Source organism: Ursus maritimus, unplaced genomic scaffold (genome assembly GCF_017311325.1).
Source record: "Ursus maritimus isolate PB19 unplaced genomic scaffold, ASM1731132v1 scaffold_3, whole genome shotgun sequence".
NCBI classification, from domain to species: domain Eukaryota; kingdom Metazoa; phylum Chordata; class Mammalia; order Carnivora; family Ursidae; genus Ursus; species Ursus maritimus.
The window spans coordinates 83,270,485-83,296,406 of record NW_024425563.1 but is presented as its reverse complement, the minus strand read 5'-3'; the positions used below and the strand labels follow the sequence as shown (position 1 = coordinate 83,296,406).

General features: G+C 36.0%; 1 protein-coding gene across 3 annotated transcripts in view; it reads left to right on the top strand.

The window, feature by feature from the left end:
* The window catches only part of FBXL13 (F-box and leucine rich repeat protein 13), a 179,270-nt gene that overhangs the window by 135,614 nt on the left and 17,734 nt on the right, over positions 1-25,922 (top strand). For 2 of the 3 annotated variants that reach the window (XM_040644334.1, XM_008686289.2), the window contains exon 15: positions 12,704-12,787. The exons of the other annotated variant lie outside the window; for it this stretch is intronic. In XM_040644334.1, coding sequence (XP_040500268.1) covers positions 12,704-12,787 — 84 coding nt within the window. The remainder of the gene's footprint in view (positions 1-12,703; positions 12,788-25,922) is intronic. 3 annotated transcript variants of the gene reach the window in all.

Below are 25,922 nucleotides of genomic sequence, written 5' to 3'. Positions count from 1 at the left end.
GAACCCACAAAGGAAACTGAAAATGAACATCCAGAGGAGTAGGTAAGGAAGGAGTTCAGACTGTTACCAAGGGAACCAAGGGAGGTGGTGTTTCAAAAAGCAGGAGATTGTCAGTAAGGTCAAACTTCACAGGTGGCTCAAGTAATACAAAGATAGGGAAGTATCAATTTTTGTAAAACAAAGTTGCTCATCCATGTATATAGTCGTACATGGCAACATTCATAGCTTGTATTTTGCTTGAATATTGGTGCTTTGTGCTATTATAGTTTGTTTGGAACAGACAGTTAACTGCCTGGAACTGTTGTGGGCCTGTGTAAAGGAATTAAGCATGGTGTTAATGTTTTATATAATTCTTTGTTTATGTACAAAAAGACTTAATAATGGGACATATGTATTGTTTTTTCCAAATTATTCTAAATTATTTTTCACAAACATTGAGAAATTTCATGCATTTATTCATTCATTCTTTTCTTTGTCCTTTTCTTCTTTCTTTGGTTACATAATTAGCTAGATACTACTGTATTTAAAGCTGTAATTCTAAGTTTGGACGTAAAAACAGGAATAAGACAAGCAGCCTGCCTTGGAACTTGTTATAAACTTTTTCTCCCATCAAATTTTCTCTTCTTTTGAACAGGACATTTAGTTGTTTTGGCCACTTGCTTTTCCTATGGGTTGTAGCAATTTTTATTGGTATTAGCAATAACATAAATATGGTAGCCTTACACTCCTTTACCAATAGTGCCTGTTTTAATTTCACAAAAATAGCTAGGAATTAAAACTTTATTGTTATTTGAATTTGCATTTTAAAAAATTCTAATAATATTAATAATTTTGTCCTATATATGCTGCTTATCATTGCAATTATATTTCATCTTATATGAATTTTCTGTTGAGATTCTTTATTCATTTATACATTGGGGTCTCAATACTTCTGTTGATTTGTATGAATTGCTTATAATAATGTAGTTTTTTTTTTTTTTAAAGATTTTACTTATTTATTTGACAGAGAGAGACAGCCAGCAAGAGAGGGAACGCAAGTAGGGGGAGTGGGAGAGGATGAAGAAGGCTCCCAGCAGAGCAGGGAGCCCAATGCAGGGCTCAATCCCAGGACCCTGGGATCATGCCCTGAGCTGAAGGCAGACGCTTAACGACTGAGCCACCCAGGCACCCCTATAATAATGTAGTTATTAATCATTTGTCATATTTTTATATTTTCTCCATATCTTTACAATGGCTTATCTCACTATTGTGGAAGAGAGATTTGTTTTAGTATTTTAATTGGAAAGCCTACAAGCTACTGCTTTTAAAGTCCGTTCAAGAAAAATGAATTAAAAGTTGAACAAACTATGCAGTCTTATGTAATTTTATGTAGGTTTTTTCCCCAAGAAATTATTTCTTTAATCATAGGCAGGACAGATTATGAAGTTTATTTATGGTTATTTACTCTTCTGGTGTGCCTGTATTAAAGTGTTGACAGTTTCAAACTGAAACATACTATAAATAAGGATGATTTGTAGCAATGTGGCTATCAGATAAATTACATTGTATTTTATTCTAATCTTAATATTCCTAGACCATCTTTCCAAACTTTTTCTAAAAACAAAGTGTCTCAGAAAAAAAGCCATCAGCAAGTTTTAAAGAATAAATTACTTTCAGAATGTTAAGCTTTGTTTCATAAGGTTTCATTCACATCAGTCTGATTTATAAAACATGTTTTGTTTTTAAATTATGACCAAATGTTCAGTCTTATAATAAGGTAAAATATTGGTGTTTTTGTATTCCTTGGTGTGTTGTCTTTTGCCAAAAGATAACATAATCACCCAACAAAAACAGTAACTTTATCTTGTATAGGTGCTCAGCAGAAATTTGGGGAAATTTAAAGATTGCTAAGGTAACACAAAAAATTAACTGCAATAATAGGTATGTCTAAAATAATCATATTTTATTCAAAATACCTCCCAGAATATTCAGCAAAATTGAAGAGAAATGATGGTAGAAAAGATAGAAAAGAGCTAATGAATATAGAAGGAAGGGTAGAATGAGAAAAATCAGCATTTTGCAACTCCTAATGAAATAAGTGATTTAGGCAAGGATCACCAATTAATGCTAAAACCATGGACTGAAAGTGTTTTTGGGAAACAGTATTCTTGTCTCAAAGAATCACACCAAAGATTACTTATTAAATAAAAAGTAAAAATATACTCTAATGAAGGATCTATAATCACCACCTGAATCAAGTGAGTAAGGGCATCACCAATAATAGGACACCTCACATATGTGCCTACTAAAGGGATGCAATAGCACCTAGGAAGTATTCTTGCAGATTTTTTTTTTTTTACCTAGAATCTAATTTTAAGGAACAATCAGACAAATCCAGAATGTGAGACATTCTACATAATGACTGATCTGTGATCTTTAAAGTCAATGTCTTGGGGCACCTGGGTGGTCAGTCGGTTAAGCATCTGCCTTTGGCTCGGGTCATGATCTCCAGGTCCTGGAATCGAGTGCCGCATCAGGCTTCCTGCTCAGCAGGGAGTCTGCTTCTCTCTCCCCCCCCTTTCTCTCTCTCCCCCACCCCTCCCCACCATTCATTCTCTCTCTGTCTCTCTCAAATAAACAAAAATCTTTAAAAAAAATTAAAAAATAAAAGTCAATGTCTTAAGACAAAACTTAAAGAAAAGAAAAAAAGGCTAAAGACACATGACAACTAAATGCAATGAATGAACTCTGACTGGGTCCTGGATAAAAAAAATATATATTGGCTTTATATTAGATAGTATAGTGTTACTGTTAATTTTAAGTATTAAAATACTATATATATTATACTATATATACAGGAAAATGTCCTTATCCTTAAAGAAATACATACAGAATATTCAGGGGTAAAGCATCATGGTATCTGAACCTTATTTTGAAATGGTTCAAGCAAATTTATAACATATACATATATGAAATATATAACAATTGCAAATACCTATGCATTCAACATTGGAGCACCTAAATACATAAAGCTAAACAGACATAAAGGGAGAAATTAACAATAATACAATAATAGTAGGAGACTTTAACACATACATCACTTCATCATTGGGTAGATCATCCAGACAGAAAATCAATAAGGAAACAATGGCTGTAAATAAGACTAGATGGACTTAACAGATATATATAGAACATTTCATCCCCAAACAGCAGAATACATTCTTTTCAAATGTGCATAGAACATTTTCTAGGATCACGTGTTAGGCCACAAAACAAGCCTCAATAAATTTAAGATTGAATTCATATCAAGCATCTTTTCTGAAAACAATTACAAGAAAATTACAAGAAAAAAATTACAAGAAATCAATTACAAGAAAAAAAAATCTAAAAAACCCCCACAAATACATGGAGGCTAAACAACATGCTACTAAACAACCAATGGGTTGATGAAGAAGGGAAAATTAAAAAATATATGGAGACAAATGAAAATGAAAACACAACAGTCTGAAATCTTTGGGATGCAGCAAAAGTAATTCTAAGAGAGAAGTTTATAATATAGGCCTACCTAAAAACAAGAAAAATCTCACATAAACAATCTACACTTACACTTAAAGGAATTAGACAAAGAAGAACAAACAAAGCCTAAAATTAGTAAAAAGAAGGACTTAATAAAGAATGGAGTGGGTAAATGAAATAGAAACAAAAAAAGGAAAGAAAGAAAGAGCGAGAGAGAAAGAAAGAAAGAGAAAGAAAGAAAATGAATGAAACAAAAAGCTGGTTCTTTGAAAAGATAAACAAAAAGCTGGTTCTTTGAAAAACTGACAAACTTTTAGCCAGGCACATCAAGAAAGAAGAGAGAGGACTAAAATATTTTCAGAAATGAAAGAGAAGAAAGAGCAAGATACAAGAGAATACTATAGGAAATTATATGTCAACATATTGGACAACTTAGAAGAAATGGTTAAATTCATAGAAAGTTACAATCTTCCAAAACAGAATGAAGATGAAATAGAAATTTTGATCAGACTGATTATGACTAATAAAATTGAATTGGTGATCAAAAAACTCCCAACAAACAAAAGTCCAAGAAAAGATGGCATCACAGATGAATCCTACCAAACAAACAAACAAACAAACAAAATACCTATTCTTCTCAAACTATTCCAAATATAGAAGGGGAGTGAAAACTTCCAAATTCATTCTATGAGGCCACTATTAACCTGATACCAAACCAGACAAAGACATTACCAAAAAAAAAAAAAAAAAAAAAAAAAAAAAAAAAAAAAAAAAAAAAAAAAAAAAAAAAAAAAAAAAAAAAAAAAAAAAAAAAAAAAAAAGGTAAGATAAGAAGGCTAATATTACTGATGAACATAGATGTAAAAATCTTCAACAAAATAGTAGCAACCTAAATTCAATGATACTGGGAATGCAAGGATAGTTTAATATTTGCAAACCAATCAATGAGATACATCACATTTACAAGAGGCAGGATAAAATTCATATGATCATCTCACTAAATGCAGAAAAGCCTTTGACAAAAGACATCTGTTCATGATAAAAATTTTCAACAATGTCGGGTGCCTGGGTGGCTCAGTTGGTTAAGCCATGACTGCCTTCAGCTTAGGTCATGATCCTGGAGTCCCAGGATAGAGTCACGCATCCGGCTCTCAGCTCAGCAGAGAGTCTGCTTCTCCCTCTGACCCTCTCTCCTCTCATACTCTTTCTCACTCTCTTTCTTTCTCTCAAATAAATAAGCAAAATCTTTAAAAAGGAAAAAAAAATTTTCAACAATGTGAGTTTAGAGGGAACATACCGCAACACAAGAAAGGCCATATATGACAAACCCACAGCACCCATCATTTTCCATGGTGAAAAACTGCAAGTTTTTCCTATGAGGAACAAGACAAGGATGTCCACTCCCACCACTTTTATTCAACATAGTACTGGAAGACCTAGCCATAGCATTCAGACGAGAAAAAGAAACAGAAGGTATCCAAATTGGTAAGGAAAAAGTAAAGACTATCACTATTTGCACATGATACAACACTATATATAGAAAACTCTAAAGATTCCATTCCAAATTATTAGAAGTAATAAATGAATTGAGTAAAGTTGCAGGATACAAAATTAATATACAGAAAGCGATTGTGCTTCTATATAGTAATAATGAAGTAGCAGAAAGAAAAATTAAGAAAACAATCCTGTTTACAATTGCACCAAAAAGAATTAAATACCTGGGAATAAACTCAACCAAAGAAGTGAAAGACTTGTACTCTGGAAACTATAAGACAATGATGAAAGAAATTGAAGATGACACAAACAAATGGGAAGGTATTCCATGCTCATGTATTAGAAGAATTAATATTGTCAAGATATTCATATTACCCAAAGCAATCTATAGATTCAATGCAATCCCTATCAAGATACCAATAGTATTTTTCAAAGAACTAGAACAAATAATCCTACAATTTGTATGGAACAACAAAAGACCCTGAATAGCCAAAGCAATCTTGAGAAAGAACAAAGCTGGAGTTACCACAATCCCAGATTTCAAGATATACTACAAAGTTATAGTAAGCAAAAGAGTATGGTTCCTGCACAAAAATAGACACAGTGATCAATGGAACAGGTTAGAGAGCCCAGAAGTAAACTTACACTTATATGGTCAATTAATTCATGACAAAGTAGGCAAGACTATACTATGGGGAAAAGACAGTCTTTTCCCCAGTTGGGAAAACTGGGCAGCTACAAAAAAGGCAAAAGAATGAAATTGGATCACTTTCTTATACCATATACAAAAATAAACTCGAAATGGATTAAAGACCTAAATGTGAGACCTGAAACCATAAAACTTATGAAAGAAAACACAGGCAGTAATCTCTTGGACATCAGCCTTAGAAACATATTTATGAATATGTTTCTTCAGGTAAGAGAAACAAAAGCAAAAATAAACTGTTGGGACTACACCAAAATAAAAAGCCTTGGAGAGCAAAGGAAACCATGAACAAAACAAAAGTCCACCTAGAGAATGAGAGAAGATATTTGCAAATGATATATCTGATAAGGGGTTAATATCCAAAATATATAAAGAACTTATACAACTCAACACCAAAAGACCCCCAGTGAATCCAATGGAAAAATGGGCAGAGGACCTGAAGAGACATTTTTCCAAAGAAATATACAGATGGCTAACAGACACATGAAAAGGTGCTCAACACTACTCACCACCAGGGAAATGCAAACCAAAACCACAATGAGCTATCACCTCACTTCTGTCAGAATGGCTAGTATCAAAAAGAAAAGAAGTAATAAGTATGGGTAAGGATGTGGAGAAAAGAGAATTCTTCTGCACTGTTGGTGGGAATGTAAATTGGTGCAGCCACTGTGGAAAATAGTGTGGAGTTTCCTCAAAAAATTAAAAATAGAAATACCATACAATCTAGCAATTTCACTTTTGGATATTAACTCAAAGAAAATGAAAACATTATTTGAAAAGATATGTACCCCTATATTTACTGCAGCATTATTTACAATAGCCAAGATACGGAAGCAACCCAAGTATTCATCAATAGAGGAATGGATAAAGAATGTTCCACACACAATGGAATACACCACACACACACACACACACACACACACACGCATGCACACTAGATTATTACTCAGCTATAAAAAAGAATGAGCTCTTGCCATTTGCAACAACATGGATGGACCTAGAAGGTATTCTACTAAGTGAAATAAGTCAGATAAAGAAAGACAAATACCATACGATTTCACTTATAGGGAGTCTTAACAATAAAGCAAATTAACAAACAGAAACACAAACACAAATACAGAGAACAAACTGGTGGTTTGTTCAGAGGGCAGGGAGGTGGGGGGATGGGCAAATTAGGTGAAGGGAACTTAGAGGTACAAACTTACAGTTTTAAAAAAATGCTTCAAGGAAATTTATATATATATAGACTTAAAATATATATACTATGTATATGATATGTATACATATAAAACTGTATTCACAGATACATTGATAAAACTATGTATGTTCATACAAACACATTAATTAAGAAAAGGTAGCAAATGTTTATAATTGGTGAGTTTAGGTAAAGGGTATATAGGTGTATGACTCAGGTATATGCTAAGTACACACACACACACACACACACACACACACACACACCCCATTCCAACACTTGGTAACTAGTTCATTGCTGATGTCTATTTACATCAGCTAAATCATTCCAGATGTAAAAATGGGGGCAGGGTAGGGGAGAAGTGTTTTCAAGGATTTGTTTGCTCTGAAATGTCTTATGTACCTGGAGCTGTTCCTGGCTGGGTTCAGTGTTCCCTCCCACTACTTCCAGTGACCCCAAACTGAACTACTTCCCAAACAATTCACACATTCCTAATGAAGTCTTTGTTCATGCCATTTCCTCAGCCTGAAACACTATTCTTATTATTTTGCTTGTCAAGACCTTACTTAGTCTTTGAGGCTCAATTCAAATTCCCCTTCCTCCATGGAAGTTTCTAAACTGCCAGGCCCTGCTCTGTGGTCCCCATACCTCTCTTAAAACACATGTTTCTTCTTTTTTGCATTATGGTCACTTATGTATCAATCCATATTCCTTAAAAGGGGAAAAGCTTTGTTTAACTCTGTTGCATAGGATGAAGTCCAAATTCCTTAGAATAACAAGGTTCTTGGGACTTGGTGCCCGCTTTCTTTTGAGTCTTATGTCTTGACACTCCCTTCAGTGGACCTGATACCAGAGCTGTAATATAAACCAATTACTAGGAATTCCTAAGCCCCTCAGATCCCAATCCCTCAGTTCCAAGGCCTATGAAGGAGTAAACTGCTCCTTAGGATTCTCGTGAGCTCCTGGGGTCTTGCATTCTCATTCAACCTGCAATCCCGCCTACCACACCAGTTGCTTTCCTCTGTGCTTCACCTGATTACCTCTTATTCCCATCTATACTTTGGTAAAATAAACCAAAACCTTTCCAGCGAAACGTTCATGAGTTTGGCTGACATTTGAAGGAGTTTAAGGAGGATTTACATTTTCTTGGTTATAACTTCCCTAAAAAGTAAGCATCCACCTGCCCTTTGCCCCACTGAGGCCCAGTCACTCCCTTTGGTTGGTTCTTCAGTCCTCTTTATTTTGGTCTTTATCTTCCCACTCTCCCCTTTCTATCCCTCCTAGACGTAAAAGTTTGGCACCCCTAGGACTTTGATCCCAAGCACTTAACAAATGTTTCAGAAAACACCTGATTTGGGGCATTTATGAACCTCATGGTGCCAAGTACAACATTCTACCTACCTAGCTGGCTCTGATACTCTTTAGATCATGAATCTGAAAAGCTTCTGAGTCAAAAAGCCATTGAAAAATGAATCCTGTTGACTGGAACGGTGTATTTCACTTGTTCTGAGAAGCTGGAATCCCATACTAGCACCACACAGTTTTCAGGGGAGGCCTTGTCTCCTCCAGCTGGCTTAGATTTGCTGCTGCTCAGTTACAAAGTTGTGTTTACTTACAGCAGCAAGGCCCTATGATAACTTGTCCAGCACATTAGCATGATGACATCTCTTGCTCCCTGTTTTGCTAATACATTGGCCGTCCAGGTCTGAGAAATTTCTTTGTTCATCTTGGACTGAAGGGTGCTGTAGGAATATTTCTAATTTGTATTTAGCTATACAATTACAATATCAGTCACTTTTTACAAACATCTTTACTGCAATATGAATTACTTACTATAAAACTCAACAATTCAAAAGGTACAATTTAGTGGTTTTTAGTATATTGATGATCAAGTTATGCAATCATCACCACAATCAAATTCCTGAACATTTTCATCACTTCAAAATGAAGCTCCCTTCCCATAAGCAGTCACTCCCTAGCCCTGACCCACTCTCCAGCCCAGCCTAGGCAACCACTAATCTGCTTTCTGGTTCTATATACTTGCCTATTCTGGACTTTTCAAATAAGTGGAATCATACAATTTGTGGCCTTTTGGGTTTGGTTTCTTTTACTCAGCGTAATGTTTTAAATATTTATAATAGTATGCATCATACTTTATTACTGCTAAATAATATTCCATTATATGGATGGAACCCATTTTATTTATCCTTTCAACAGTTGATTGACATTTGGCTTTTTTTGTTTTTTTCTATTATGAATGATGCCGCTATGGAACATTCAAGTGCAAGTTTTTTTGTGTTGACATATTTTTTCATTTCTCTTGGGTATATATATCTAGGAGTAGACTTGCTGGGTCATATGATAACTTTATGTTTAATTTTTTGAAGAACTGCCAGACTGGATTATCCAGAGTGACTGGACTATTTAGCCATGAATGAGAATTTTAATTTCTTCCTATCCTCACCAACACTTTTTATTATGTCTTTTTAAAGTATAACCATCATCATAGATATGCAGTGATATCTCATTGTGATTTTGATTTGCATTTACCTAATGGCTAATTATGTTAATTAAATTTTGAGGCCATATGTTTTAATGAACAATTATAGGGATGAAATAGAACATTCTATTTTATTTTATTTTTATTTATTTATTTTTTTAAAAAGATTATTTATTTATTTATTTGACAGAGATAGAGACAGCCAGCGAGAGAGGGAACACAAGCAGGGGAAGTGGGAGAGGAAGAAGCAGGCTCATAGCAAAGGAGCCTGATGTGGGGCTTGATCCCGTAACGCTGGGATCACGCCCTGAGCCGAAGGCAGATGCTTAACCGCTGTGCCACCCAGGCGCCCCAGAACATTCTATTTTAATATCAACTTTTATTTATTTTTTTTCACGTTAAATGATGTCTTTATTTTTTTTAATAATTTTTTATTATGTTATGTTAGATACCATACAGTATATCCTTAGTTTTTGATGTAGTGTTCCATGATTATTTGCTAATATTAACTTTTAGTAATCTTGAATAAAGTAGTAAAGAGAACATAAACAAATGTCATACTTAGCAAGTGTACCTCATTTCCAGTTCATCTTAAAAAATTCTAACTGGACTACACAAAAGTAAAAAAAAAAAAAAAGAAAAAGAAAAAGAAAACTCCAGAGATAGTTTCATAGAACAAATTCCCCATAGGCTAATAAAACAAACTTAGCTATTATCAGGTATAGGGCAATGAGACAAGCCTTGCATCTCTTATTATTTTTGTTTAAACAATTTGGTTTCTGTTGGGGGAATATCTAAACTTCTAACAAGAATAAAACAGCATCCACATGTGCTGGCTCCACAGGGCTTAGTAATTTTTTGTTTTGAAACAAGGAGGCAGAAAGCATAATGTGTTCCTAACAAAAGAATCCACATTTGCAATAAAATTTTTAAAATGAATGGAGTGATTTTATTTTTGGATGGTGTACAAAACCGTTAAATGAAATTAAAAATTGCAATTTAAACAGTGGCTTCAATTAAGTAGATTGTCAAGCACTTCTTTCCTTGGTCTGGATTTTTTTTTTTTTTAATGAAAAGGCGTAATATACGCATCAGTGAAAAAAACAAGATATAATATTTTCATAACCCATTTTCAATTATGGTCCAAATGCTGTATTTAAGATCAATAAAATGTAAACCAGTCCTATAAATAAAATTTTAAAAGGACAAACCAAAGTACCATTTCTGGTATTTTCCCTGCCTGGCAGCTCTGGGACCACAGAATGATAGGCAATTGCTCTTGTCCACCTCACAGGAAGTGTAATAAAAGTGATCCTGAACACAAAAACAGGAGAATGACATCTATAAGGCATATTAGTCAGTTCCCCCAGTTTAGCAGGGAAAGCACTGAGAAATGGAACAGCAGAATCACATATTAAAAAATTTAAGAACTAAAAAGTGCAATTTTTTTAAATAAAAAGAAACAAAGCTTTTAAACAGAAAAAGTAGGCTATTGATGAATGATTTTATGTCTGTAGGCCTTTATATAAAGATCTGTTCCCTTTCCAAGCAATTAAACATCATAAAATGAGCTAAAGATTTCAGATTTTTTAGGTTAGGCATAAATAAGAATTTACTGACAAATAGATTAATTAGCCACCTGAACTGTCTTCAAAATAAAGTTTTAAGTTTAGGGGTCTTTAAGATTTGTTTATATTGATTCAGATTATATGTACCTGGATACAGGAAACAAGATAAGGAATTTTCTGGCTCTGGGATTCTGTCACACTTTTTTTTTTTTCTTCTTCCTATGCTAGGTACTGGGGTAGGAGGAGGAGAAATTTAAAAAGTAGCCAATGCCCTCCTTTTCTTATGTTTTTGTATTTCTATGTAAACAAATTTTTATTCCAGTGTAGTTAACATACAGTGTTATATTAGTTTCAGGTGTACCTTTTAGTGATTCAATAATTCCATACATCACCCCATGCTCATCACAAGTGCACTTCTTAATCCCATCACCTATTTCACCCATCCCCCCACCTCCCTTTTGGTAATCCCTCTGGTAATCAGTCTGTTTTCTATAGTTAAAGTCTGTTTCTTGGTTTGTCTCTTTTTTTTCCCTTTGCTTGTTTCTTTCTTTCTTTTTTTTTTTTAAGATTTTATTTATTTATTTGAGAGAGATAGAGAGGGAGGACACAAGCAGGGAGGAGAGGCTGAGGGAGAGGGAGAAGCAGACCCCCCGCTGAGCAGGGAGCCCAACATGGGGCTCAATCCCAGGACCCCAGGATCATGACCCCAGCCAAAGGCAGCTGCTTAACTGACTGAGCCACCCAGATGTCCCTGCTTGTTTATTTCTTAAATTCTACATATGAGTGATACCATATAGTATTTGTCTTTCTCTGACTTAGTTTGCTTAGCATTATACTCTCTAGATCCATCCATGGTGTTGCAATAGCAAGACTCCATTCTTTTTTTATTTTATATATATATCTTCTTTATCCATTCACCTATGGATGGACAGGCTGCTTCCATTATTTGGCTATTGTAAATAATGCCACTATATACATACGAATGCATGTATCCCTTTTAATTAGTGTTTCTGTATTCTTTGGATAAATACCCAGTACTGCAGTTGCTGGATGATAGGATAGTCCTATTTTTAACTTTTTGAGGAACCTCCATACTGTTCTCCCCAGTGAATGCATCAGTTTGTATTCCCATCAACAGGGCAAGAGGGTTCCTTTTTCTCCACATCCTCACCAACACTTGTTGTTTTCTTATGTTTTTGATTGTAGCCATTTTGATAAGTGTAGGGTGATATCTCATTGTGGTTTTGGTTTGCTTTTCCCTGATGATGGGTGATAATGAGCATCATTTCATGTGTCTGTTCATGTTTTCTGCCCATTTTTAAATTGGATTATTCATCTCTTAGGTCTTGAGTTGTATAAGTTCTTTATATATTTTGGATATTAACCCTTTATTGGCTAAGTCATTTGCAAATATCTTCTCCCATTCAGTAGGTTGCCTTTTAGCTTTGTTGGTTGTTTTCTTTGCTGTGCAGAAGCTTTTTATTTTGATGTAGTCCTGATAGTTTATTTTTGTTATTCTTCCCCTTGCCTCAGGAGGATTCTGTCATACTTTTTACAAAACATTAGAGACAACCTGAGATTTTTATTTAATAATGTTGCCTAACCAAAGTGATTTATAATTGAAGTGTGAATAAATATAAGAATGAAGCTAGTTTTTTAGTTTACATAAATGGTAATTTTATTAGAAATATACTGTCTGTACTAAATTATAATTACAAAGTGATCTTTATATTAAATATTTTTAGGGTTTGATGATACTTTCCAGACATAAAAAATTAAAGGAACTTTCTCTATCTGAATGTTATAAAATCACTGATGTCGGAATTCAGGTAAGATAATTAAGGTCTTCTGTTAAAGAATTATGATTAAAAATTAGGCACAAATGGAATAAACTTTGTAGGTCACAGTAGAAATAAACAAGTGGATTGGAAATGTAGTAACTCATATGTGATCTTGGTTAAGACAAAATAAACCCCTGGACTTTAGACAGGCCTCCACAGCTTAAGGTGACTACGAGAATTTGTTTTCTCATTTTTCCTATCTACTCTCCCTTCCCAATGTTAGACTCATGGGATAAATAAGAATAGGTAGACATTTTACTTGGAGAGTGATGAAATGCAATGTGGTAAAAGTCTTCTCATATAAAGAAAATATTCTGTAGATAAAAATGTTATAAAATCTAACCATGAAAATTGGGAGAGTTTGAAAAATTATACCAGGTACTTAACAATGAGGAACAATTAGGAACAATTAGATACAGTGGGTAGCATATTTTACCATAACAGAAAGCATGAGCTAAATAATTGGATAGGAGAAATGATTACGTGCTCAGTTGGTACTTTAAGAGCTCATGAGAAAGGTAAATTTCCTAGATCACGTCTTGAGGGATATGCTAGAAGCCATAAAATAGCTACTGTAAGCAAGCCTCAATGTAATGTTTTTTACAACATTAAGCATCTCAATGTGCTGTTCAAAGAAGAGAAACCACAATCACAGGTCCATACATGTTTTGAACCAGGACAACATCTGGTAACCTATTAGTAAATCATGGAAGGTAACATTTTTAAAGAGAACCAATAACCTAGGAATGTGCAAATTGTTAAACACACTGGAAGCTCCATTTAACATGTCCTGAGAGTTGAAACCCCCAACCACTTATAAAAACTCAGGGCTAACCCAGGAAAAAAAAATTTTTTTTTAAAGAAACTCTTACTGAGATAAAAGGATTTATCCCACAAGTGGAAAGATAACGCAAGTTGATAGCTAAGAATTCTACAGAGCACCATAAACTTGAAGAAGCTCTCTTCTGTGAATTTGAAATGGACATTACAGGAAGTTCAAACATGACTCATAGGACAGTGTTAAAATATAGAAATGGTGAGCTATAGAGGATGCTGGGTCAAATGGTGCTCTAGACTTAAGCACAGAATTCTAGAGTTTTGCAGCTGAAGGAATCCTAGAACCATCTAAACCAACTCCCTAATTTTACAGGGGAGGAAATTAAGGCCTAGAGAGCTTAATGACTTTCTGAAGTCCTATAGCTTTCTCAGTAAGCTAATCTAACTACAGTTTTATGGAAATAAAGAGTAGAAATGGAGAATTGCTAATGGTTGATTGACAATATGGCTTAGTGGAAAAAGATTTGTTTTCAAATTATTTTTGCTGTACTTCATTAGGTCTGGGCAATTAGTGGTATGTAAGGGAAAAAAAATGTGACACCACTAAGAAATCTCCTTTAAGAGGCATGGTGTCAAGAAATGTCATTTTCAGGGCACCTGGGTGGCTCAATCATTAAGCGGCTGCCTTTGGCTCAGGGTGTGATCCCAGAGTCCTGGGATCAGGACATGCATTGGGCTCCCTGCTCTGCTGGGAGCCTGCTTCTTCCCCTCCCACTCCCCCTGCTTTTGTTTCCTCTCTGGCTGGCTGTCTCTCTCTGTCAAATAAATAAATAAAATCTTTAAAAAAAAAAAAAGAAAGAAATGTCATTTTCTCCCACCTTCAGACTCTGGGTACTAAGGTTCTAACAAGTTCCCAAGGAATCTGCCTAGTAGTATATTCAACTGTATAAAGAGTTAAAAAGAAGAAATAGTATCCTTCGAAGCAAAAATTCCAGAGAGGACTAACAACTTCCATATAGGACAAGATTTTAACTCTACAATACCAGAAGAGGTTACAAAACATTTAGATGCCTAAAATCTACTAGGAGAAAAAGCTAAAATGTTCCAAGGTTAAACAATGATTTACCCTACTGCAGTTCATTTAAAAGTTAAACATACATTTACATAAAACTTTATCCATGAATATGATCTGATCAGGCTTCCAAAAGGTCTTTGAGAAGGTGACAGAACAAAGGTTATTAAAATAAAACACTTACATGTTACTAATTCTAATTCTGGGTGATATTTCTTATGGTGATCAATTACATTTGACCACTAACCATCAATCATTAAGAAGTACTGAAACCTATCACAGTGATGACATGGCCTCTTAATATACACAACTCACTCACTAATTTTTAAAACGTTCCTTGGGATGAGGCTAAGTATTAGGAAGCTAGTGCTTTCTGTCATTTCTCTTTGACTCTATGGGTTCCAGGAGCTCTTGGATTTTAGATAAAAGCATTTTTCCTTATGCTAATTATACAATCATACAGATGAGTGAAAAAAATGTAATCTTATAAAAATTGATATATATTTTTCAGTGATCTAAAGGAGAAAATAAAAAGGGGGAATATGGAGCATGGGAATTACAATATTATTTAATTATTAGTTACACAAGATCAGCTATTCTATTCAAGTTCATGAAAACAATTTTTCTCTTTCTCATCATCTCGTTTTCTCCTCCCTGCTTTTGGTGGGTGTCTGTGTGTACCTTGCGGCTGTTAACCAGTTTTACCCGCCTAAGTTTCCCAGGTTCACACTTCTGGGCATATGATAATCTTTCTCCCTGTGCCTCCTCCAGCCCAATTATTAAGTCCGAAAAGAGATGGGACAAAGAAGGTGAGAGGAGAAAATGACACATAAACCAATTTCACAATTCCTTATTTGGATTTATCAAAAAGAAGGGGGTAAAACAAGGTGACTGCATTGAGATATTTAGATTATCCACATATTATCAGGAATTCGCTTTCCTGTTACTTCTCAAAGGTAAATACAGGAGATTCTGTCTTTAGCACAAGACATTGAAACTTATATTCAGCATGATGATTTAAGAAAAAAATGAGATAAACATTTTTACCCTGGTTAGGTTTTGCAAGAGTCATGACCATAATAAGTATAAAAAATTACCTCATTTTGGTGTTTTACTGGAAACCACAGCACATGCACATTAAGTGTCTGGAGTCTCAGATGTACTGACTTAGGATCTGGTTTTAATTACTTCTTCCAACTTCGGTTTTTTTTCCTGAGAACATTAGACATTCAATGATCATGTTAAACTAAAATTATTTGGTGCTCTTGAAAGGCACACGTATTTTGGAAAAGATGTTTGATACCTTCATCATGGAGCATTTCTCAAGAAATCTTTTCCTTGAGCATTTTATGTACTTAATTAAACAACAAACTGTCAAGTTTGGCAAAAGAATTGGTTTAATTGGGATGTTGCAATACAGATAAAATGGAAGTTCTTTCTTGTTTGGATAAAACCAATGGAATAAATGCAATTATTTAGTTGCTTTTTGCACTCCTTTATCTAGTTTATAGCTCTCATTCCCTTTTTTGGGAATGAAGTATGCTATAAATACATTACGGAAATAGTCATACATATGAATGTACATATTTTTCTTTATGTAGATCATTTGCAGGACAAAACTTTTGTAGGACAAAATTTTTTTTTTTTTGTAGGACAAAAATTTATTTATTTTTTCGGTGTTGGTGAGCTGAGGTAGTTGATTAAGAAAGGGCATTGGAGAGGGGAAAATAAAAATGCAGTGAAAAGTGTGTGTTTGTATGTGTTTATACGTAAATATGTATGTCAATGTATACCTGTGTATAGTACCTGTGTGCAAATTAAATGTATATAAGTTTTAGCAATATTAGATTGAATGTTTACATGTACATATGTGTACATTTAACATATGTATACATTTTAGTGTATATTAGATTACACACATGTCAATGTGTCTGTGTATTTATTATACACAAATTGTATATAGAGATCCTACAAGATTATATACATTCCTAGGCTAAGACAAAATAAATGGTGATCAGTATTCAAAGCATCGTAACAATTCATTTCTCCTATAGTGGCTATAATTATGAGGAAGGCAGGAACTAGCACTCCATAATAGGAGTCATCTTTTCTCGTTACTTTTCTATAACATTCTCATGTAAGGGCCAGATAGCTTCCATTGTAGGCTTTGTAGGCCATACAGTTTCTGTTACAAGTGTTCAACTTCGCTGGTGTGGAGTGAAAAACAGCCACAGACAGTACATAAATAAATGACAGTGGTTGTGGCCCAATAAAACTTTATGGACAATAAAACTTGAATTTCATATAATTTTCACATGTCATGAGATATTATTCTTGATTATTTCAACATTTAAAAACTTTGACACTTATTTGTGGAACATAAGGAATAGCAGGGAGATCGTTAGGAGAAGGAAGGGAAAAATGAAGGGGAGGAAAACAAAGGGGGAGATGAACCATGAGAGACTATGGACTTCAGGAAACAAACTGAGGGATTTAGAAGGGAGGGGGGTGGGGGGATTGGACTAGGCTGGTAATGGGTATTAAGGAAGGCACGTATTACATGGAGCACTGGGTGTTATACACAAACAATGAATAATGGAACACTACATCAAAAGCTAATGATGTACTGTATGGTGACTAACATAACATAACATAATAAAAAAGTTTAAAAAATAAAATAAAATAAAAACATTACTTCTGGATTCATGGACACTGGCTGAATCAGTAGCATCCCAAAGGGCTGATAAATGTAAATTAGGCTTGAATCAGATCTTGAGAACCCAGGAATGAAGCCAGGAACAGGAGGGCTCTGGAGCCAAGATCAGAGAGCTGTGAGCTGGGCAGGTAGGCAGCATTGCTAGTGAGCACTGCACCTTGAATTTCATGAGCTTGCTCTCTTTGAGCTCCCTGCAATGTGTAGCCTGGTAAGCTGGTTGTGCTCATACAGACGGAACCTATGGCTCCCCAGAGTTCAGGTACTTTGTGTCCACTCATAAAGATTTTTAAGCTTCCTTACTACAACCTTAGGATATTACTTGCAATCACCGAGTTGGCAAAAACTTAAATGATTAAGTTCAACTTAGATGAATGACTCCACGCTTTCATGTAAGACAATACTCACTGTCCCATTCAGATTTATTTTGTGAAAATCTTGCTCAGTGGTTGAACTAAAAACATCTGGACTGGACTTTCAATGTAGTGGACACTGAGATAATCTATTCATTTTTTGAAAACAAAAATCATTCTAAAATTTTTTTAAATGATGAGGTTAGGTCTAGTCAAATAGGCAGACTTATAAACAGAAAAATCCAACACCATGTGGTGATTGTTAGCTAACAATTTAACACCTGCCACATGACAGGCACTGTTCTAAGTATGTCCTGTGTATTAATTAGGTACCTTATGAGGAAGGTAATACTTTTAATTCCATTTTATAGATAAGGAAATTGAGGTTCAAAGAGGTTAAGAATCTTGCCCTAAGTCATGAAACAAGTAAACACATGAGCTAGGGTATAAAGTCTAATTCCAGAGTGAGAATTCTGGCTTTTATCCTGTGATAAATCTATGGGAGGATTCCATTGATGCACTACTTAATCCAGCATGGGAATGCCAGGGAAAGCTTATCTGGTGGAAAATCACTTTAAGAAGAAATGTAGAAGTAACTGAAGGACAGTGGGGAGAGAGGACAGCTATCAAGATTTACAGAAGGAATATAAGTGAAGAGGTTTTTATTATAGCCCAGGGGAGAGAGAGAGGCAGCCTGACAAGAACAGTACCAGTGAGGCTAGAGAGAAGGGAATGGGTTGGAGAACACCGAAGTAGTAAAATTGATGGAAGTGTGAATAGTTTGGACAGGGATGAGGGTGAAGACACGGTTAAGGATATCCTCGCATCTGGCTGCCTGGGAGATTTGTGGTACCCTCGTTTTCAAGCTCTCTCCCATAGCTCAGTCATATAACCAGGGCTATGAACTACCACGACATATTCAGTATTTTGGCATTCATTGCTACATTTTCTCTTCTTGTGAGTGCTTCTGTCTGTGCTTCCTTTAAGTGCTATTTGCCCTGCCACTCTTATGACAGGGTCCCCTTTCCTACTCTCTCAATCTAGAGGCTTATGGTGGCTGCAGGCAGGCTAAGGGAGCTCTGTCGGAATTCATTTCTGTTTTTACTCTACTTAGTAATTTGAAGGTTGTAGTGTTCTTTGTCTCCTCGTAAGGAGGAATGTATGAGCACAGTGTAGTTTTGTTTGTTCCTTCCACAGATTTTATGGTTTGAGAGGAAGGGAAGATTCAGATTTAGATATTATCACTGTTCTTCAAACCCAGACATGGCCTCCTCTTATCTTTAATTATTAAAAAAATAGTATCTCTAACAGAGATAGATACCTGTGTTTTAAAGCCCTGCACCAGAATGCAGTGGGTGGTATTTATGACTACGTAAGAAAAATAAGAGGCATGTGGTAATGGTTCAGCTTTATTGACTCTCTTGTGTCTTTTCTGCCTAACTGTTGCATATATTCTTCACAAGCTGGTTTACTGACATCTCCCAAATGGCACCACTGATGAATTTTAAGAGCCTAGCTGTAGCCTAGGTTAACATCATGTTCTCTGATGATCACAAAAGTATTTGACAACTTTTGTTTATGGGGCATAAGCAGCAGTAAAGATGCTAGAACATCCACGTCCCTCATTCTTCTCTTACAGTCCCTTCTTTTTTGAGATCCTTAATCTTGACCTAACAGTTTGGACACTTGAGATCACAAGTTCCTTTTCTCCTTTAACTTTTTCTGTTTTAACCTTTAACCTCTTGTATCTGTTCTCTTGTGTTACAAATGTTCGATTTTGCTTTTTATTTGACCTTTACTTTAGTAACAGATTTATCTTGATTTATAAATAGAGAAGTAAGAGAAGAGGGATCAAGGAATAAGCAACTGGGAAGGGTAGCTGTACGGGGCAAATCATGAACTACTTTACAGCTGGGAGAGCAGCAGACATAGATCTACTGCTGTTCGTTTGGCTTTCAGCCCGATCCAGAATTTCTCAGGAAGTCAAGTGGTTCTGTAGATGTGAGGCTGCTCCAGGGTGAGTCCACGTGGGGGCTAAGGTTCTCAGTCCTGTACCCTGCATTACCTGTGCTAGAGAGCTGAAACCCTCACAGCTACTGTGGAGCAAATATGGATACTCAAGTCAGAAAGGCCTATGAGTACCCACCTCGTTCAGCAACATTTCTGAGTCCTCCTCTCCAAGAATGGCCCATTGACAGCCTTTTCTGGACATGTCTCTCTAAAGTGTAAGCAGAACTGGATACATGTGTTGACCTAACATTCATGTTCGATTCATTCTTGCCCTAGGAGCAAGAAGTGAATTACTCCCCAGAGACTCTTTTCTGATTTCAAACTTTTACTTTGAATCACTAAGCCTTCTGACCAGTTAAAAAATGTTGTTTATGCAAGATTTTCGTCAATCATTCTCACCAGTTGATAGACTCCACCCCCTTGGTAGTTTAGTGGTTCCAGTGGCCTTTGACACATACTGACTTATAATGCCAAAGATGGATTAGATGTGTTGGCTCCACATAGCAACAATGTTTAAAAAAAAAACCAACATGGATTTCTATTTGGTTTCTAAGATTAAATCATTCAAAGATTGTCAAAGTATGAGATTTCAATAACTCCACCTCTTCTCCAGGGATACAGTTATGTTCTTGGTTGCGAGGGAAGCAACAAACAGAGGATCCCTTTCCAAAATGGCCTTAATCTTTGGCCTTTGATGCAGCGGATGCACTGAAATCTGCATGGGAGACAGGACATCCAGACATTTGGACACTATCTCTTGGCCACACTGCTCAAGAAAATTCTTTACCTCATCCAATATTTCAGGTTACTGTTAGGAAATAATTGACAAAGCTTTTGGTGATGAAGATCCCAGAAGGTCCCAGGTTCAGAATCATTTTACAGGGTTTGGGGAGAGGAAACCAAGGAATTCCTATGGTAGAATTAAGAAGAAAGTATCTGGTACCTTGCGGAAAAAGCAACTCCCACAAAATCTAGAATAAGGAAGAGCTTTGTTACAGAAATCTGTGTTTCATGACTATCCATGCCAAGAATGGTCTCCTAGAATTTATAATAGAACAACATACCCTTAAGAGACCTAAGGTACTTGGAATTAACCAAGAGTCACAAACTCCTACCAAGATACCTAGGCATTATTCTCTCTTCAAGGCTGTGAGCAAAAGAAATAAGCTCAGTATTCCCTGTCGTTCCTTGCCTTAGTGTGTTCCCAATTGCAGAGGCACTTCAATAGAATTAGCAATTTGGTGGACTTCAAAGGATGTGAGATTTGACATCTTGTCATTTTCCCATAGTCTGTAAGGTTCCAAGGGATACTGGAGTCATGGGTGCCATGTTTCCTTGGCCGATAACTAACTGAAACTGAGAACACCCAACACCAGTCCTGGCTTCTTGCCCACTCCCAGTGGGGAGAACTATTTTTGGACAATTGAAGCAGATAGACTTGCTAAATGAATGCGCACATCTGTTATTTTCATGTTGAACATCCACAGAGAAGAACTATAAGAGAATGTGTCCAAAGGAAGATAATCCTTTGGAGGCCCCTCCCAATCTTTAAGCTGCCCCGGAACATTAGTTTATCCTGTGTAAGATGAAACTTGCCAAAAGTTAAATAAAACCTGTCAGATTGTCTAAAGGCAAACAAAAGAGACAGGAAAAATAAACATCAAAATTCCAATTTCCCACAAGAGTATGAGTTTATGTTCCTTTTGCTTCTTAAATCTAAGTGGCCAATCTGTTTTTGATCTCTTTCTCATGCAATGTGCTTTGCTTATCATGCCTCACCTGACATGAACTGAGTACCTGTAGCATGTCTCACAGGAGTTATGATTCCCATGTTACGACTTCTAATTACCCTTTCTATTAACTTCCAGTTAATTTTGCACATGATATTTCCTCATTCCAAAGCCTTCAACATGTGGAAGAGGTGAGGTTGTGTTCTCAGGTCTTAAATGGCAGACAAGATTGTTCCAGGACCTCTCCGGTTCCACTGCTGAGAGACAAAAGCCAGCATTTGTCAACAGTGTTACATCTGTCAAGTGCTTTTGGAGCACACAATTTCTTTCCATCTTCCAATAAGCCTGTGTGATAGGTTAATAGTTATTTTCATTCTCTTATAGGTGAAGAAACTCGAGGTTGAGTAACTTTCTCAAGGTCACAGCACAACTTCAAGCCCTCTAAGTTTTCTACTAAACCAGTAACATCCCTTGATTACATCATCTCTTATTCCATTATGCCCCCAAATGGGAGATCAAAGCAGCACTGATGGCTCATGAACTCATTATTTCCTAGAGATCTTTAAATGGAAGAATTCACAGGAGGATGGCATGATTTTGTTCTTGGAGTAAAAGTTCCGAGTTGTCATTTTCTTGGGAAAGAATGAGAAAGAGAACAAGTGGAGTGGCTGGCTGTGCAAAAGGAACCTATCAACTCTTTCAGGCTGATTATTATAGTTTAAGTAATTTTTCTATGCCCTTCTTGTCCCAGAGAAGCCCCTGGAGGAGTGCCACTGGGCGCCCATTTTACTTTACTTATCTTAGAAAAATGGCGAAAGTGTAGGTTCTCCTACAGGCCACAAGAGAAATACCTGATTGACCTTCAGTTAGTCCGGTCCTGGCTTATTTTTATTCTGGAGATAGAGTCTAAAACCTGAAACTGGTCTGGAATTTTTTCCCCACAAACTCTAAATACAAATTCTAATTCAAAGACATTTTGTTTTGTTCTTTTCCAGGTCTTCTTTCCAATATACATTCTCTGTGATTGCTTACCCTTTCTGTCCTTTAATCTCCCCACATTTGACCTCTCTTTATGTACTTGTCACATTTTACATTTTAAAAATAATTCCCTTGTTTTTACTAAATACCCAGGGTCTATGCAGCTAGTAAGTCATCAAGGTCTACTGACAACCAAAGGTGTACCTCTGAGAAGGTGTCTCCAGAGAAAACATTTACTTTGGCAAATGAATAAGACAATCTATTTCAGTGTGACAAGAAAATATTAGAACTTCTATTTAGATTTATTTTTGTCTTATTTTATTTTAATGATATGATATGTCATTTATAAGATCCATATACTATACATTTATAAGATAAAATATATTTGTTTTTAAATATGATAATATATATTTCAATGGTGTATGCCTATGTAATTTATAAGTATATTAATATACATTTATCAAAAGTATATGCTTTAAATATTTTTACTATGATGTGTGTGATTTAAAAAATTTGGCAATCATACCATAGAGCAAAAGAGTACAAGAGAATTAGAATACAAATAATAGTACTAGTTACTACTTACTGACTGCTTGCTACGTGCCAACTACTCTTCGGTTGCTTTATTCATATTAACTCACTTAATCCTCCCAACAACTCTCTGAAGTAGGCGTCATATTAAGGTACCATGTTATTCCCCTGTTGCAAATGAGATCATTGAGGAATTGGGAGGTTGGGTAATTTATCCAGAGACACAGAACTTCTAAATGGCAGGAGATGAACTCAGGCTGGTGGGCCCCAGACTCTGTGCTCTTAACCATCTTCATAACTGCAGTTATTAAACAGGGTGTGGGGAAGGACTGGACTTAGCATCCTGAGAGCAGTCTATCGGAGCTCATTTTCCTCACTCCTATGCTAAGAGGCATTTTCCATTCCCTTTGGACATTGTCTCATCTTGAACTTCTTTTGCACCTAGATGTTGAGGCCACAGAAATAAATCAGACATTCTGCCCTCAAAAAGCTATAGTCAATGCAAAAGATAAAACAATTATATAAATAGCTATAATGCAAGTGGAAAGTGAGAAAGACAAATTAAATGCAAGAGGCATTTCCTCCAGAGGAAGGAACTGGGGAAAAGTTTGTGGAGTAAGCCACATTTGAGCTGGCTTGAAACTAAAGCTTATCTCCCAAATCACCATGTAATTAGGTAAAAAATTGCATCATGAAAGTTTCTTTGGAAATGCCTGTTTGGGGCTTTGGCCTTCTTCGTTTATGAATTCCCTCCATATTTAAAAGAAGTATGCCTTAGCCAAGCCTTACTCAGCCTGGTTTCCCTGGTAGGGAGGGTGGAAACGGGAGAGGCATCTCACTAACAGGTGAGGTTCTACAGAGTTCAGTTTTGGTGGCGATGCCCAGATTTCCCAGCTCAGTGTGCCCAGGCCACTGCCACCCACCTGCTCTGATGCCTGGTGCAAGGTGATATATGATACCCAAGAAACTGTAGTTCTGAACCCAGTTGATAACTTAAGATTGTGGAAGTTGTATTGTAGCCTTTGATGCAGCCAAAAATAGTCTTCACTACAGAAAATGGTTCTCGACGGCACAAGATTTCCCCAAGATTATCAATAGGAAAAAAAAAAAAGCCCACAAAACTTAGTAGAATGAACCGGAACCTAATGAGGTAAATAGTCAAAAGATGGGCATGCACCATGAGGGGGGCTTTTTTGAGGCCGAGAGCTGCCACCTGTTGAGGGGGCTCAAATCAGGATTTTGGCAGAAGCACGTTGTTGTGACAGTCAGTAAATGTCAGTGAGACTCGGTCTCCTCTACATACCCAGTTTAGGAATGTGGTCATTCAGCCTTCCCACACTGTGACTCAGCTCAGGAGATACAGAAAAGAAATGATTTAACTCGCTAAGACATTTGAAGTTTACTTCAAAACTGTTAACCACAGCAAAACTGGTTGATGTGCGGGTTGGGATCCAAACTTGATAATGCTTGTGTTTTCTCCCCATCTTCACTACAAAAGATTTTGTCTTGGAAGAAGCTTAGTCTGACATTTTCCAAGACAAGAAAATCAACAGCACTCATATATGTAAGAATCTGCATCACTGGAGTCAGAAAGGCATAAAATAATCTTATCTGTAGGGGAGAAATGGAATTTCATGATGAGTGATTATGTTGAAACATGTCTGCAGACTTAAGTTACTTAAGACTTACATGTCTCTGAAGGAAAATATGAATTATAAAGAAAAGAGAAGTTCTGACTGACTTCTCGGATCTGCACTGACTTATGCCAAGCAAAAAGTCTGAGACCAATCTTTCTGCCTCAGATTTTCCATGGATGAGAATGCTACCATGAATGTATCATAGACCTTCTGATACATTTTTATAAGTTATTCTTTAATTTTAAAACCTCTGAGAAAGTTTAACTTCAAAGAATATTAGAGGTTTTAAAAAGGCTTAAAGCAGAACTGATTCAAGCAGTCCAAAACACTGACAGATGTAACATGTAACTGAAAGGGTTTTCAGACACTAAGCGCCTTGAATCTGCCTTTAAAGCTCACTTCATCTTTTAATAAATTATTCTTAGTTTAAATATTCCTTCTTGCTTTAAATTTTCTCTGGTTCCCTAGACTCTGTCCATTCTCTAAGTAGAAAACAATGTTATCCTACTCCTTGTGACATAAAAATTCCTATATTATTAAAACAGAATTCTTTAAAAAAAACAAATTCTTTGTATTCTTGAAGACACTTACAAAGGATGGACCAACCAACTAATATATAGAGAGAACCTATCGAATTATAAATATGATGCTTGTGAAGGGGGTATAAAAAGCTAGCAGAAAAATTAACAATTCAGGAAACAACAGATGTTGGCAAGGATGTGGAGAAAGGGGAACCCTCTCACACTGTTGGTGGGAATGCAAGCTGGTGCAGCCACTCTGGAAAACAGTATGGAGGTTCCTCAAGAAGTTAATAATAGAACTACTCTATGACCCAGCAATTGCACTACTAGGTATTTATTCAAAGGATACAAACATAGCGATTTGAAGGGGCACATGCACCCCCATGTTTATAGCAGCAATGTCCACAATAGCCAAACTATGGAAGGAGCCCAGATGTCCATCAACTGATGAATGGATAAAGAAGATGTGGTGTGTACACACACACACACACACACACCACGAAATACTACTCAGTCATCAAAAAAAAAAAGAAATCTTGACATTTGCGACGATGTGGATGGAACTAGAGGGTATTATATTAAGTGAAATAAGTCACTCAGAGAAAGACAAATATGATATGATTTCATTCATATGTGGAATTTAAGAAACAAAACAGATGAACATAGGGGAAGGAAAGGAAAAATAAAATAAGATGAAAATTGTGGGGCGCCTGGGTGGCACAGTGGTTAAGCGTCTGCCTTCGGCTCAGGGCGTGATCCTGGCGTTATGGGATCAAGCCCCACATCAGGCTCCTCTGCTGT